Source organism: Dipodomys ordii, unplaced genomic scaffold (assembly GCF_000151885.1).
Source record: "Dipodomys ordii isolate 6190 unplaced genomic scaffold, Dord_2.0 Scaffold127, whole genome shotgun sequence".
Classification (NCBI taxonomy): domain Eukaryota; kingdom Metazoa; phylum Chordata; class Mammalia; order Rodentia; family Heteromyidae; genus Dipodomys; species Dipodomys ordii.
Window position 1 is genome coordinate 563,000 of NW_012267343.1, and position 15,386 is coordinate 578,385.

The 15,386-nt window shown below is 40.1% G+C and overlaps 1 protein-coding gene across 1 annotated transcript in view; it reads left to right on the forward strand.

The window, feature by feature from the left end:
* Ttll11 (tubulin tyrosine ligase-like family member 11) overlaps nucleotides 1-15,386 on the forward strand; it is a 224,790-nt gene that overhangs the window by 45,246 nt on the left and 164,158 nt on the right. Inside the window, exon 4 of the mRNA XM_013030101.1 lies at nucleotides 466-599. Coding sequence (XP_012885555.1) covers nucleotides 466-599 — 134 coding nt within the window. The remainder of the gene's footprint in view (nucleotides 1-465; nucleotides 600-15,386) is intronic.

Genomic DNA, 15,386 nt, shown 5'->3' on the forward strand with positions numbered 1-15,386 from the left:
ATTTTATACCTCAATACTCATGAAAGATTAAAACCTGGAAACTTAATTAAGTTTCTCATCATGTCACCAGAGTCGACTAGATAATATTCTCTAGGGTAAAAGATAGAAAGAGTCTCAGAAATATGTGTGCTAGCCCCCAACTAAAGAGGGTATTAAGTTTTAAGTGCAAGATAGAAATTCTTCTTGTGCCTATTACCTATTGAAATGGCAGCCAGATGATAAACTGGGTGAAAACCATGTATTCGAAGGGATGCTTCATTTTTTATAATGAATGCTGTCTTCTTTCACTATTCTGGTAGCTCTTTCCAAAGAGCCACTACTGCGAGGAACAACTCATACTTATTGTAAATACTGCTTTTAAAAAGTGGCCATGGTGGATGGATGGTTTTAAAGATCCCAAATAATGCCCACTTTGTAGATGATGACATGTGCTTGTTCAAACCTGACGGTTGGTCTCCTCTCCAGGTATGACAGAGATGGTGCGTAAAATCACCCTGAGCAGAGCTGTGAGAATTATGCAGACCCTCTTCCCCGAAGAGTACAACTTCTACCCTCGCTCGTGGATTCTACCTGAGGAGTTGCAGCTCTTCACAACTCAGGTAGATGGCGCTCTGTCCCCATGACCCCTGAATTATTTGTGCTTGTGACTGATTGTATCCTGAGTCCTGTGTGCAAGGAGCTGGGCTGAAGGAACCCCAGGAAGCTGAACCTGATTAAGAGGGGGACTCGTGGGTATTTGGTGGGTGTTGGCAGTATGCAGAGTTGAATGGGGAGGGTGAGAGGGTGACAGGTAAGTCCACTGAAGAAGTGGGTCTTGGCATGAGAGGACAGGTCTTAGTGATACCAGAAGTAGAACATGGAGACTGGGCAGGTGGACCCCACAAATGGGGCCATTTGGGAAAACCGTAGGAGAGGGATGCCCCAACTTTCAGTGGTATAAGATGGAGGGTGTTGAGCTCTTGCCTAAAGGCTAGGGAACTAGTCTGACAACCTGTAAGTGAGTCTCTTCAAGAGTCCTGCTTTGAATTTGTTCCAGAATCAATTCTCAAATGCCCAGCCTGTGGCACTTATAGGCAAAGTGTTTGAGCTTGGAATCCTTCAGAGTTTTTGCCACTGATTATGAAATAGAAGTAGGGAAGAAGAATTCAAAATTGCTATTCTGTTTAGTCTCTTACCAGACTATTTAGAATGATTTCACATCCTTTGGCAAGATGTGCAGCCCATACCATAAACATGAACTGCGGGGTCGCTGTGCAACAAAGGTCTGTCTAATTATGGCAAGGCAGTTATCTCTGAGTGGGCCTACTGTGTTCCAGACATTGGGCTAGAAGCATGATTACTTTTCATATTCACACTAACCTTATGGCACGTTTTTGGTTTTGTTGTTGTTGTTGTTTTAAACATCTCCATTCCATGGATGAGGTCCATGAAGCTTTGGGAAATGTAATGACCTGCTCAGGAAATAAGCCTTAAGTCTAGCACTGACTCGTAGGCCTGTGGTTTTCATATGTTTTGTTGTCTTCATATTGGTTTTAATGTTGAACTACAAAACCTATAATAAAATTATGATTTACTACACACAAAACAGCTTGAAGTACTAATTTTTAAATGGAAGCACTCCAGGAGACCGCAGTCATATGGGTTTGTAAACATTTTTTTTTTAATCATCCAACTATTAACTTACACCAGGTGCATTTCATTGCATGTAAATTATGCTCCAATAAAGTTAATTTAAGAAATAACTATTAGCTATTCTCTGTGCTCTCTCCAATCTCTCACTTCTGTGGCTTTACTCCACAGAATACCTTTCCTTCTCAGGTCCACAGCTATCTAGGTCTATTAGCAAGGCTAATTAGGTAGCTCCAACTATATTAAAAATTAAAAGAGCTGGATGCTAGTGGCTCACACCTATAAGTCTAGCAACTCAAGAGGCTGAGACTTGAGAATCATGATTTGAAGCCAGCCCTGATAGACAAATCCTTGAGACACTTATATCTCCAATTAATGAGCAAAAAGCCAGAAGTGGGGGTGTGGCTCAAGTGGTAGAGCACCAGCCATGAGCAAAAAAAGCCAAGTGAGAGTGTGAGGCCTGAGTTCAAGCCAATCATATCATACACATTAAAAATCTAATAGAATTAATAAGATTGTCAATCGTTGAAGTCAAACCTGTAACATTCAAGAAGAGGGAAGTTCAAGGCCAGCCCAAGGGAAGTTTTTATTGCCAGACCATATTTGAAAAGAAACAAAAACAAAAACGGTAAAAGGACTGGTGGTACGTCTCAAGTGGTGGAATGCTTGCCAAGTAAACAGGAGGCATGAATTCAATTCCCAGTACCACACATATACACACAAAAAATAAGTTTAGATAAGTAGACTTATATGGTATGTGCTCTTTTGAGTTTTTTCATGTTAGAATTCTGTTTTTGAGACTCATCCATGCATTTTGTATGTCTCAGTTATCTGTATTTTCTTTATTATTGAATAGCTTTCCAGTATAGGAATTATCACAATTCCTTTATCCACTTGGCATCTGGGTCATTTCCAGTTTGTGGATATTAAAAATAAAACTGCCATGACTATGTAAGTTATTTTCTAGATAGGTGTTTTTTTTGTGTAATATCCAGAAGTGACATTTTGTGTTATGTTATATGTGTATATTTATCTTTGTAGGAAATTGCCAAACTTACTTTAAAAAAATCTTTAGTTACATGAAGGAGTTTCAATTTTACAGTTGGCAAACAGTTCTTGTCATAAATAGATGCTTATTCTCATCATATGCCTCTTCTGTGTTTATTGAATTGATCTTATGACTTATTCTTTATTTTGATAATGTGATGAGTTGATTGAATGATCTTTTAAATGGTGCATTCTTGATATAAATGTCATTTAGGTATTCTCCTTTTTATATACAGATGAACCCCCTTTGCAACACATTACTATTTTGTATGTGTATTCATAAGACTAGCTGATATGTAACATTTATATTTGGTTTTGGTGTGGGGCTAATGTATGCCTTTTGTTAAAAGAATTGGCAAGTATTTCTTCCTCTACTTAGTTGCAAGTTTTGCTATTATTAAATGTTCAAAAGAATTTACTGTCAAATGTATTTGGGCCTGGGCTTTCTTTTGAGGAATATGTGAAGTTGTAGGATCATTTTTTCCAATAGATATAGTTAACTTGTGCCTTTCAAAGAATTAGACTGTCTTATCTCACTTGACATCAAAATATTTTAAATAATATTGTTGTGGTAAGTGGTAATTTTTCTGTTTTGAAGTGACAGTCTAGTTAAGAATTTATCATTTTTACCAATCTTTTAAAAGAATCCACTTATGATTTTATTTTCTTTGTTCATTTAATCATTGGTTTATTTTAATGTAATGTCCTTTTTTCTATTTTTTAGTTTAATTTGCTTCTTTTTCTCAACTTTTAAAGGAGCCAACATAGAATTACTAACTTTTAAACTTTAAGCAATAAAGTTTGCAGTATTCTTTTTGAGTGCATCTCAGAAATTTGTATATATTACATTTTCATTATCATTTGGTTTAAGCGCTTACTAATTTCCCTTAAGGTTTGCCTTGGATTATTTAGAAATGTGTTGCTCAATTTTACAATAATTTTGAGATTTTCCAAGTAATTCTTGGGCTAGGAAGGTGGCTCAGTGGTAGAGTGCTTTTTCTTGAGGGGAGGGTACTTTCTAAGGCAGCATTCTACCAATTAAGCTAACCCACCTTTCTTTAGTTTGATTTTCAGAGAGGGTCTCACTTTTGCCCTGGTCTGGCTTCAGACTGTGATCCTCTTACTTCCACGTTTGGTGTAGAGGGAGTTACAGGCGGATGCCACCGCAGAGAGCTTGTTTTGAGTAATAGGGTCTCATTAACTTTTTCTCTTTTTTACCCTGGCTTCAAACCGCGATCTCCATTCCTGGTTCCCATATATCTGAGATCATAGGTGTGCCTCACCATGCCTATCAAAAAGTACATCCTTCATCACTTTGATCCCTTTACATTTAATAACAATTTTTCTTACAGCCTATCTTGATGAATGTTGGCGTGCACTTAAAATAATTTGTGTTCTGGAGTTGTTGGCATACCAACAATTATGGCAAGTTGGCTCTTGGAAGCATCCCATTTTTCTTTCTTACTTACTACCTACATGTTCTACCACCTACTGAGTGATGGCGAAATTTCCAGCTTCTCTCTTTCATTACATCAGTTTCCACCAAGTAATTTGGAGCTCTGTGTGTAGCTTTATGATTTGACTTTCTTATAAAGTAACTTTCCCTGTCATGAAGTCTACTTTGTCTGATATAGTATGGCACCCTCCAAATATCCTTGGCTTAGTACTTGCACAAGATAGCGCTTACCCTTCTCCTACTTCCACCCTGTCTTCATGTTTAAAGAGTGCTGCTTGTTGGCCTGCACTTGAGTTACTGCCTTTTATCTAGCTTGACAATCCCTGCCTTTTAATTAGTGTGTCCATTTATATTTAGTGTGTAATACCACCTAAGATTCACCTCTAACACCTGGCCATTTCTTTTTTAATTAATATTTTGAGATTTTACTTTTATCTTTTTAGTTTTGGTCTTAGGACTTAGAATCTAAGATTTAAATTATGTCTTTAATTTAGCATATTTACCTGTTGTTATCTCAAGCAAAATCTAAATACCTTACTATAGCATGCATCTATTTTTACTACATCTTACATGCTCTTGTCATATATCATCTAATTCCACAACACATGCTTATTATTTAAGCTTTGAAAAGGTAACATTTCCTTCCTTCCTTTTTCTTTTTTCTTCCTTTTCCTTCCTTCCTTCCCTCCTTCCTTCCTTCTTTGTATTTTGATATATAGTCAAGGCTGGCATCAAACTCATGGTCTTCCTGCCTTAGCCTTTCAAGTATTGGGATTATAGGTGTTAAGTATCTTAAAGAAGCTAAAAAAAAGTATATTTGCTGGGTGCTGGTGGCTCAGGAGGCTAAGATCTAGGGATTGTAATTGAAAGCCAGCTTGGGCAGGAAAGTCCATGAGACTCTTATCTCCAAGTACCTACCAAAAAGCCAGAAGTTGAGGTATGCTCAAGTAGTAGAGCATTAGTCTTGAGCAAAAAAGCTCAGGGACAATGCCTAGGCCTTGAGTTCAAACCCCAGCACTAGCACCAAAAAGAAAACAAAGCCAAGTATGTCTATTATACTTTCCCTAGATAAACTTTCCATTCATAATGCTCTTCATTCTTTTGCATTGGTCTAGAATTCTCTCTTGTGGTATTATCCCTTGGTCTGAAGAATTTCCATGGTGCAGTCCAGATCTGTTGCTGACAATGTTCCTCAGCTTTTGTTTATCTAAAAACTTAATTTTTGTGTGTAATAATTCTAGATTTAACAAAAAGTTACAAAAAATAGTACAATGTTGGTTGCTGTATACTTTTCCCCAATGTTAGCATTTTCTATAATTACCCAAACTGGGACAGGAACATTGACATGACATTGTTGGATGATATAGCTTATTGGGATTTTTCTTGTTCTACTAGTGATTTTTTCTGGTACAGGACCCATGCTGTGATCCCTGACTCATTTGGCCAACATTTCTGCTTGGTCCTCTCTAAGTGGTAGCAGTTCTTCCACCTGTCTATCTTTTGTGACTTTGACTCTCTTGAGTATCACCAGTCATTTATTTATTTTGAAAATGACCTTTAAATTTCACAGATCAGATTATTTTCAGCCTTCTTTTTTTCACGAGTAGGTTCAGATGACACATTTTTGGCAAGAATACCCCACAATGTCACATGTCAAGAGGTTCAGGGTGTCATTGTCATGTCCATCACTTAGTGTTTGTTAGATTCCTCTACTATGAAGTTACTATTTTTTTTACTCTTTATAATCACTAAGATCATTAAGCATCTCCTGGGGAGACTTTTTTTTTTTTGCAATACTCAGGGCTTCATCTTGCAAGGCAGGTGCTCTACTACTAGTATAGATAGCCGTTTTGTCTTGTACCTTTCAAAGGACAGCTCTGTTGAGATATAACTGGTCTACAATAGACTATATGTATTTTTACATATTTATTGTTATTGTGAAGGTAATGTACAGAGAGGTTACAGTTATATAAGTCAGATAAAGAGTACATTTATTTCTTTTTCTAGAGCTGAGGACTGAACTCAGGGCCTTGTACTTGTCAAGCAAGGGCTCTTCCACTGAACTAAATCCCCAACCCCCTACATTTCTTTTTGAACAATGTTACCTTTTCCCTTGCTATCTCCACGTTTTTTCCTCCTGTTCCCACCCACAAGTTGTATAGTTCATTTTCAACATATTTAGACTCCATATATTTTAAAGAAGTAATTTGATATATACATATCAAATAATATCAAACACATGAATGTATATGTGTGTGTATATATATATATACATTCTTAGCATCAAAATCAAGAAATTGATTATCTCTATCCCACAAATGTTTCCTCATGACCCTTTTCAGTCCTCTCTTGATTTCCTTTCATGTCCCTCTCTCATAACAGTAGGTAATTGTGGATCTGCTCTCATTTTCCATTTCTAGAATGTTAGATAAATGGGTTCATATGGAAGGGGCTTTCTCTCTTTTGGAATGGCATCTTTCCCTCAACATAATTATTTTGAGATTGACTCTTGTAGCATATGTCAATAATTCTGTTAATTTCTGAGTTTTCAATTAGAACTTGGTGTCAGTTTGTTTATATCTTTAGCTACTGATGGACATTTGGGTTGATTGCAGTTTGAGGCTATTAAAACTACTTAGCCAGATGTGGTGGTTTATGCTTGTAATTACGGTATGGGGGAGGCTGAAGCAGGAAGGTCATGGGTTCCATGCCAATCTAAGCTATATAGTAAAACTTTTTCTCAAAAACATACAAAAGATCCACTGAAAATCTGTAATTGTATGAATATGTTTAGACTTCATCTGAGTAAAACTGTGTAAAAACTGAAAAAAATCCCCAATTCTCAGAAATCACTTTCAACACTTGATGTATATCCTTCAGCCTTTTGTCTGTATGAACAACCACACGTTGTAATAGGTATGTTATTATTATTATTATTATTACTTGTTGGTCATAGGGCCTGAACTCTGGGCCTGGGCGCCATCCCTCAGCTCTTTAGCTCAAGGCTAGTGCTCTACCACTTGAGCCACAGCACCACTTCCGGCTTTTTCTGCTTATGTGATGCTGAGGAATTAAACCCAGGGAAGGCCTCATGCATGCAAGGCAAACACTGAGCCACCTTCCCAGCCCCAAGGTATATATTTTTTAACTTGAGGCTTTGAGCATATTCAGCAGCTACTCTGACACTTGATTTGAGCCAAGTCCTGAGCCCTTTTGGTTTAGTTATTTTTCAAAGGAGGGTCTTTGTATGCCTATTTATGCCTCCCAAACAGCTTCGATGACAGGCACATACCACCACACCCAGCTTATTGGCTCAGACTGGGCTCTTGCTAACTTGACTGCCTGGGTGGCCTTGTACCATGATCCTCCCAATCTCTGCCTCCGGAGCGGCTGTGATTGCAGGCATGAATCCCTATAACCAGCGCAGATTTTTATTTAACAAAAAAAGGTTATATTCTACATTATTGTTCCTTAGCCTGCATTTCCCCTTCCCCCAAGTATATTTTAGATACCTTTGTAGGTCAGGACTGCATTAAATTCATCATAACTTTGAAAGTCAGTCTCTCCTTATGGGCATGTAGTAGCTCTTACATTTTTTGGTTCAACAAGTAATGTTATAGAGAACACTCTCATAAAGTATCTTTATACACCAGTGCCTCCATTTTCTTCAGATAGATACCTCAAAGTACACCGAAAGATAGCCTTTACAGTTTTTGACAGGTAAAGCCAAACCGTGAAGCCTTATCAGAGATGAAGAACTTAATTATGTTGGTAAACAATGTCGTGACAATGTCTCAGGTGTGTGTGTGTGTGTGTGTGTGTGTGTGTGTGTGTGTGTGTGTGTGCACGTGTATATGCATGATCACACACAGGTGCACTTTGCTTTGTGACTCCTTACACAAACCAGAAGAGCTGTGAATGGAAAATGTGACCCTCTGTAGCTTATTTCCCATATTAATTGAGATTTAGTTTATCTCATGAGAGAGAGAGAGAGACCCACATTTCCCTGTGTCCATTTGCAATACGGTACCCAGCTTCCGGCAGCAGGTGGCACCACGCTGAAGCAAGTAGGATTCTCAGTGGAAATTTTTGCAGAGTAGAAAAAGAGGCAGGCTTTCTTTCCAACTCCAGCAGATGGCCAGTCAAAAAAACTCCTTGGAATTTATTTTGCATATGGTCTTCCATCTGGGTATTTGAGCAAAGTACAGTGTTGTTATCAAAACAGTATTTATAATGGTGAAAGAGTTTGTATTTCTCAGCAGAAGAATTTTTCAGTGAATAAAGCTAAAAAAAAGAAAGAAAGAAAAGAAAAGAAAACCCAGTTCAATGATGTTTTTCAGTTTCTTAGAGGGGACGGGTAGAGCCTGAGGCCTGCCATTTCCCTCTCCAGTTACCATCCTAAGTTAGCTTTTGGTGATTCAGCTCCTCAAAGTTGAATGAGACACATTTTTTTGCAGATATCCCTGAGAACAATGCTCTCCACTGAGTTTAGGAAACCAGGAAAATACGGCGTTATCAGAGTCAGAGTGGAGACATAAAGAAACCCCACAATCTGAAGTACATATGCTTTTATCCTGATTCCACACTTGTCAGATGACCTTCTGGTGAGCGAATTCCTCCCATTCATCTCCCCCAGGACCACAACATACTGATATGGCTGATTCAGACTCCAAAGCTGTATGGAAATGATGGAGCTTGAACTCCTCCACACACCTTACAAAGTCCTGCCCTCACAGCAATCCCCCCTCCATGTTTGCCACCTTCTCTATGGGGCTCCTCCGTAGTCCATGTCTTTAGTATCAACACCACAACTCCTCCATTTTTATTACCTGAATTAGTGGCATAAAGGGGCTTCTTTGGGATGTTTTGTACAATGTACCCAATCAAATGCATTTCTTTAGCTCCACTCCCTTTTCCTTAAAATAATTTCAACTGGCTTCATTGTTCTGTGCTGGGAGGGGAGCTCTTTCATCTTCTTCCTTTGTGTCCCCACCCCCAAGGCTCCTTTCTTTTCACCTGCACAGTTTTGCTAAATCTAAGCTTCTGACTTCTCTGTAACAGTGTACTCTGCCACCCAAGGCCTCAAAAGTATGCATGTCCTCATAAGCACAATGTTTTCTCTCTTCATGATACATCTACTACACAGCTTACTGACTGTATTTAATGCCCTTTCTCTTGTCCTGTAAGGCCAGACAGCTCTTATTCGTCATTATGTTCTCAGAGTCTTTCACAGTGCCCAGAACATAGCAGGAACACAAGTATAGTTGCCTAACTGGATTCTCAATGAATATGCAGATGCTCAGAGTTTGTTTCTTGCATCAGTGGCTCTCATCTGTCATCCTAGATACTTGGGAGGCAGAGATCAGGAGGATTGAATTTCAGGTCGAACCCTAGGTCAAAAGTTGGCAAGTCCTTAAACACTAAAAAAGTCAGGCGTGGTGGTGCATGTCATCAGTCATCCCAGCTATTCAGGAAATGCAAATAGGAGGATGTGGTCCAGTCCCCTGGGATAAAATACGACATTAAAAACCTAACTAAAATTTGGAAGCATGGCTCAAGTGGTGGAACATCTTCCCAGCAAGATGTTCAAACCCCAGTGCTGCTTTACAAACAAACAAACAAGCAAAAAAGTTTGTCTCTCGAGGGGTCAATGTTAGCTTCTTTGAAGCCAATGGCCTGACCCTGACTTGTGCGTCCAGCGAGATCCCCACGCTGCCACTCTCCAGCCTCTCCTGGATGCTGTCCCACCTCCACCCAGACACAGCTCTTAGCGTCCTCCGCAAGCGTGGGGCAGACACAGAGAATGTCTTCTGATTATGAAGCATAGGCCAAGGCCATGGCCCAGGGTTGGGGGGTGCAGGCAGGGGAGGAGAGCTAGTAAAAGACAGGAGACAGAAGCCAGAGGGGGATCCAGCTGTCAGGAGGAGGCAGATAATTCAAAGCCACTGGCATAGCTTCTATAGGAGCCAGGGTTTCACCTCCCCATCTGCTCCCTGTTTTATTGCCTTTGTTGCCAAAAATAGAACCTTACCTCCTGCTGCAATGTCTCATGCTGTTCCCCTGCCCCTCACTTACCAGCTGGTGTGCTTCCCCAAAGATGAGGGCCCGGGAACCTCAGGAGAGGTGCACTCAGGTCCTCATGCATTCGCCCAGGCACCTGGGCAGTGCCTTGCTGCCTGCGAAGTGCTTCTCACGCACTTGGCCGCTTCTGTCCTTACTCAGTGTGGGACACCAGCACCAGCTCCCAACGTACACATGGGAAATGCAGGCATGTGTGCCTGGTGACTACCAACAGGCTCAGATATTCTCCCTCCGTGTGGGCTGTTTTTTCCCAAGACCCACCAATACCAAGCACTAGGGGTGCCCAACAAATTAGAAATGTCCCTGCCTTGAGTGTTTCTGGGCTAGAAGAGTGTCATTCATTTATTCATGCATGCATGCAGAAGGCTCTATGTCACACTCTTTTATTCCTTTTTTTTTTTTTTTTGACAGTACAGAGTTTTGAACTCGGCTTCTCTCTTGCTTGGCAGGTGCTTCATTAGATACGCCATGCCTCCAGCCCTTTTATTTTGCACTGGTTATTTTTTTCCTTAGCTTTTTTATTGTTGTTGTAAAAGTGATGCACAGAGGGGTTAACATTTCACAAGTCTCTCCTCTCCTTACTCTCTCCCAGTTTTTTCCTCCTGTCCCGTCCACAAGTTGTATAGTTCATTTTCAACATAGTATCTAGGGAGTACCTCCACTGTACTCTGCCCTGATTAATTTTGAGTTGGGGTCTTGCCTTTTGCCCAGGCTTGCCTCAACTGTGATCCTTCTATTTATGCTGACCTCTGTAGCTAGGATGACAAGTGTGTACCACCGTGCTCAGCTATTGGTTTAAAATGGGGTCTCATGAACTGTGATTCTTAATATCTGTACCTCCTGAGCAGCTAGGAGTACAGTCATGAACCACTTGCACCTAATTTTTATTCTTGATCAGCTGAAGTCCAGGTTAAGTAACATCCAATCCAGCATGCATAGACGTGTAACAGGGTTTAGTCCCATACTTTTGACTCAGGCACAATCTCCTTTAGTGTCTTCAGACATTTATTGAGTGGCTCTTTCCATGTCTAGCACTGGAAAGACAGCGGATGAAGTCTTTGCTTCCAAGAGCAGAGACCCAGGAGCAAAGAATACAGGTGGTCAAAGGAGGTAGATTGGATGGCTGTGGTGGATTGGAGTGCTGGGGACCAGAATAACCTGAGGTAGGAAGATGGGAGATGGAGGAGGCAGGAGAAGCTCCTAGCCATCATTTCACGAAACAGTAATCCAGCATCAGGAGACTGGGGTTCAAGTCCTGGCTCCACCTCTTCACTGATGTGGGATGCTGACCAAGTCACCTTGTCCCCTCCCCCTGCTGCTTGCAAAGGCCCGAGGAGAAGCCTACCCACCTTTGTTACGGTGTCTGCATTCGACTCTCTTGTAATTCGGTAAGGCTGGCTCTCTTGGACTTCCATTAAATTAGTTAGAGTGAACATTCTGCACAAATTTCTGTTGTTTCAGTAGAGCACAAAGGGCCTGAGGTAATCAACCATCATTTTGCTAATGTTGGGGTCAGAGCAGCCTGGAGCTCAGCTTGGCAGCTGATAATGAAGGCTACACACAGCTGCACCTGGAGAGGTGCACTCAAGCTGGGCTGGGGTGCAACCCCAAGAAGTCCTTTCCTCCTTACCTCCCTCCCACCTCCTTTGGGGCCAGTAGCCAACAATATGTCTGCACATTTCTGCAGCCTAATTGCCAAGATGTCCTTGTGGGGTTCCTCTAATGGCCCATCAGAAAAACCTCCTCTTTTCCAAAGGTTATTTTACCCTTCTCAGCTGGGGCCTGTGCCATCCTCTGCAGGAGATGCCCTTCCTGCCTTTCTCCAGGGGACACACTTGGCTTCTGGGTGTCTGTTGATGCTATGGCACCAAACCCACAAAGGCTTTTTTTGTCTTCTTTCCTTTTGTAGGCTTGAACTCAGGGGCTTCATGCTCTTGCTTAGCTTGTTTTTTTCTCTCAAGGCCTGGCACTCTACCACTTGAGTCATACCTCTGCTGGATGATTAGAGTTGAGTCCATGGATTTGTCTGCTGAGGCTAGGCTTTTAATGACGATTTTCAGACCTCAGACTCTTGAGTAGCTAGGATTACAGGCGTGAGTCACTGGTGCCCAGCCCAAAGGCAGTTTCAATGCCCCTTCCCACTCCTCCAACTTCTTTGCCACCTCGGCCCTTGGATCTCTGATCACTTGGCCCTCTCAATTATATATTCTTTTCTTCAGTGATAGGGTCCTTCTTATACATGTGTTTGCTAGTGTTCTGTGTTGAGCAACAGTGAGCCCAGCGTTTGGAACTGGTATAGACTTACAGAAAGCCTTCCTTTCATTATTTTCTAATGTGTGTGCTTTACGTGAAGTTAATTAGACAGCCTTTGCTTCCTCATCTGTGGCAGCATAAGGTTGCTGTGAGAACCACAACACTTCATCCCCTTACTGCTCTGCTTTCCTTAATAAGCATGGGGCCTGGGAAGCTTTCTCCTCATTGACCACCACAAAGAGGACCCCGTAGCATGTTTATGAAAGAAATACTGGAAGAGGTTTTGTCATCTTAGATGGAAATTTAGGCTGATGCTAAGCACACTTTGCGTTCTGGATATTTCTGGCTTTAGAGGACTGTGGAAAAAGGATTTATTTAAATTTTTATAAAAATCTACTCTTGAGACTAATTATCTCCTTACTTGATGATAGATCATTTAGGAGAGAAAAAGAGAGAAGATTTCATTTGGGCTGGGCTGCATGCTGGGTTGGCTCAACTTGGTTTGGTTCTCGCCTCCTCAACCTTGATATCTCTGTTCAATATGGTTCTAAAAGTAGGAGCTTTATTGTTTAATTTTCTAAACTTCATTTACTCTCAAATACAGGTAGTATTTAAAATCACAACTATTATCTTGTTGATTTGAACACTGATACAAGGAGTTATTGCTCTAACTTAAACTTTTCTTCCCTGCTCTCTTGTCTCTCTACTGGCAAACTTTATATTTGGTGGTTGTTTTATTTAATTTGTATCAGTCCTGGAACTTGAACTCAGGGCCTGGATGCTGTCCCTGAGCTTTTATACTCTAGGCTGGTGCTCTATCACTTGAGCCATAATTCCACTTCCAGCTTTTTGGTGATTAATTGGAGCTAAGAGTCCCATGGACTTTCCTACCTGAGCTGGTTTTGAACCTCAATCTTCAAATCTCAGCCTTCTGAGTAGCTGGGATAACAGGTTTGAGCCACCAGTGCTTTTAAAAAAGAAAAAGTGAAACGAGGTAAACACTTTTTTCTGGGAGGGAGAATTTTAAAGGTCAAAAAACTCTGCTTTCCCCACTCGAGTAAAAGGTCATCTTTCACCCTTCAATTTTGGTCCTTTCGTTTCGTTTTGCAAAAGTTCTTAGCAATGTCACCTGAGTCACTTGAGTAGAGGTATCTAATTTTCTACAAGAAAACAGTGCAGCTAGCCTTAACTCTGGCACTGGTTTCAAAAGGAAATTAGGAAAATTGTTCTGGCTGTACCTTCTTTCTCCAAAGAAATGAAGAAATCTTGTTGACTCCATTTTGTGCTCAACTTCTTGTTGATGTAATTGCATCTTGATAATCCCCATGAAAGGCAAGATGTGGGTGTAAAAAGGTGGCATAATCGAATTTTCTTGCCTTACTAATGACAGTTCATGGACTGTTCATTCTCTTCTCACCCAAGCACATGTCCCCATCTCCCTCCTCAAATCACCTCAGGTGTCTTCTAGAAAGATTAGAAGAATATTTGTTCAGCCACAATGGATTTTTGCTTTTTGATCTAATGCCTTATTTACACTTTCTCATTTTGACATAACTGTAGGAATTATACAAATAATTCCTACATATCTTTCATTCGACACTAAATGTTCACATTGTATTACAGCATTTGTTCTCTGTCTCTTTTTGGATTGCACACAATGTTCTTTCTGTCTTAAACATGTATGTGTTTATTTCCTAAATACGAGGATACTGTCTTTCATAACCATAGTGTTATTATCAAGATCTTAAAATTGACATTTACTTCATGCAATCTAATCTAATAATGCTCACAATATATTTAGGTATTTTGGAGTATTTTTTTGTACTGGAGTTTGAATTCAAGGCCTTGCACTTGCTAAGCAAGAGCTCTATGCCTCCCAGTCCTTTTTCTTTTAGTTGTTGGGTTTTTTCCATTTATAAAGTGTCTTGTGCTTTTTTCTGGGTTAGCTGTAGACTATGATCCTCATATCTCTGCCTTCTGGGAAGCTGAAATTACAGATGTGTACCACCATGCATAGCTTCATTCAGTTTTCAATTGTAATTATTTTTATTGTATATTTACTTAGGTTATCATAAAAACACTATTTATGGGAAGTATATCATATGTTCTGGTTATAATCCATGAATATATTGTATATTTTTCTTATTTAATTCTGACATGAAGCCTAGACATACATACTCTTTTTTTTTGGTCACTCTTGGGGCTTGAACTCTGGGCCTGGGCACTGTCCTTCAGCTATTCAGCACAAGTGCTCTACCATTTGAGCCACAATCCTACTTCTGGTTTTCTGGTGGTTAACTGGAGATAAGAGTCTCACACACTTTCCTGCTGGGGCTGGCTTTGAACTGTGATCTCCAGATCTTAGCTTCCTGAGTAGCTAGGATTACAGGCGTGAGCCACTGGTGCCTGGCCATACTCTCACTTAAAAAAAAAAAAGTTTTAGCAAAGGTTTTAGTATAACAAGGTTAAAGTAGGGGAAAGAGAACCTTTTCAGCCTCCCATGCAGAAAATGGGATTTAAAGGCTCTGAAACATACTCTTCTTACTTCTGTTTTATAAATGAAGAAATAAGACTGTACTAGAGCTTAAGTCACATGCCCAAGCTTATGTTTTTCTTCCATGTGTTTTTAGCAGCTTCTAACAGCCAGAAAGTGGCAGATCTTGCTTCAGATCTTGGTGTTTCAGAAAGCAAAAGTGTTGTTTTCTTAAAGATCGTGAAATTGACACTTCTGAAACCCACTTTTGATAGTAAGAACCTGATTTTGAAGAAATGTTGGCAGATTCTAGGTCTTGGAAACAAGCAATCAAATGTAAACAGGTATGAGAGAGAATATTTAAATGCACATTGAAAAGTCATCTCTCACTTGGATGAATTTATTAAAGGTTAATGATTCTATATTATCTGAATTCTTGTTTTCATA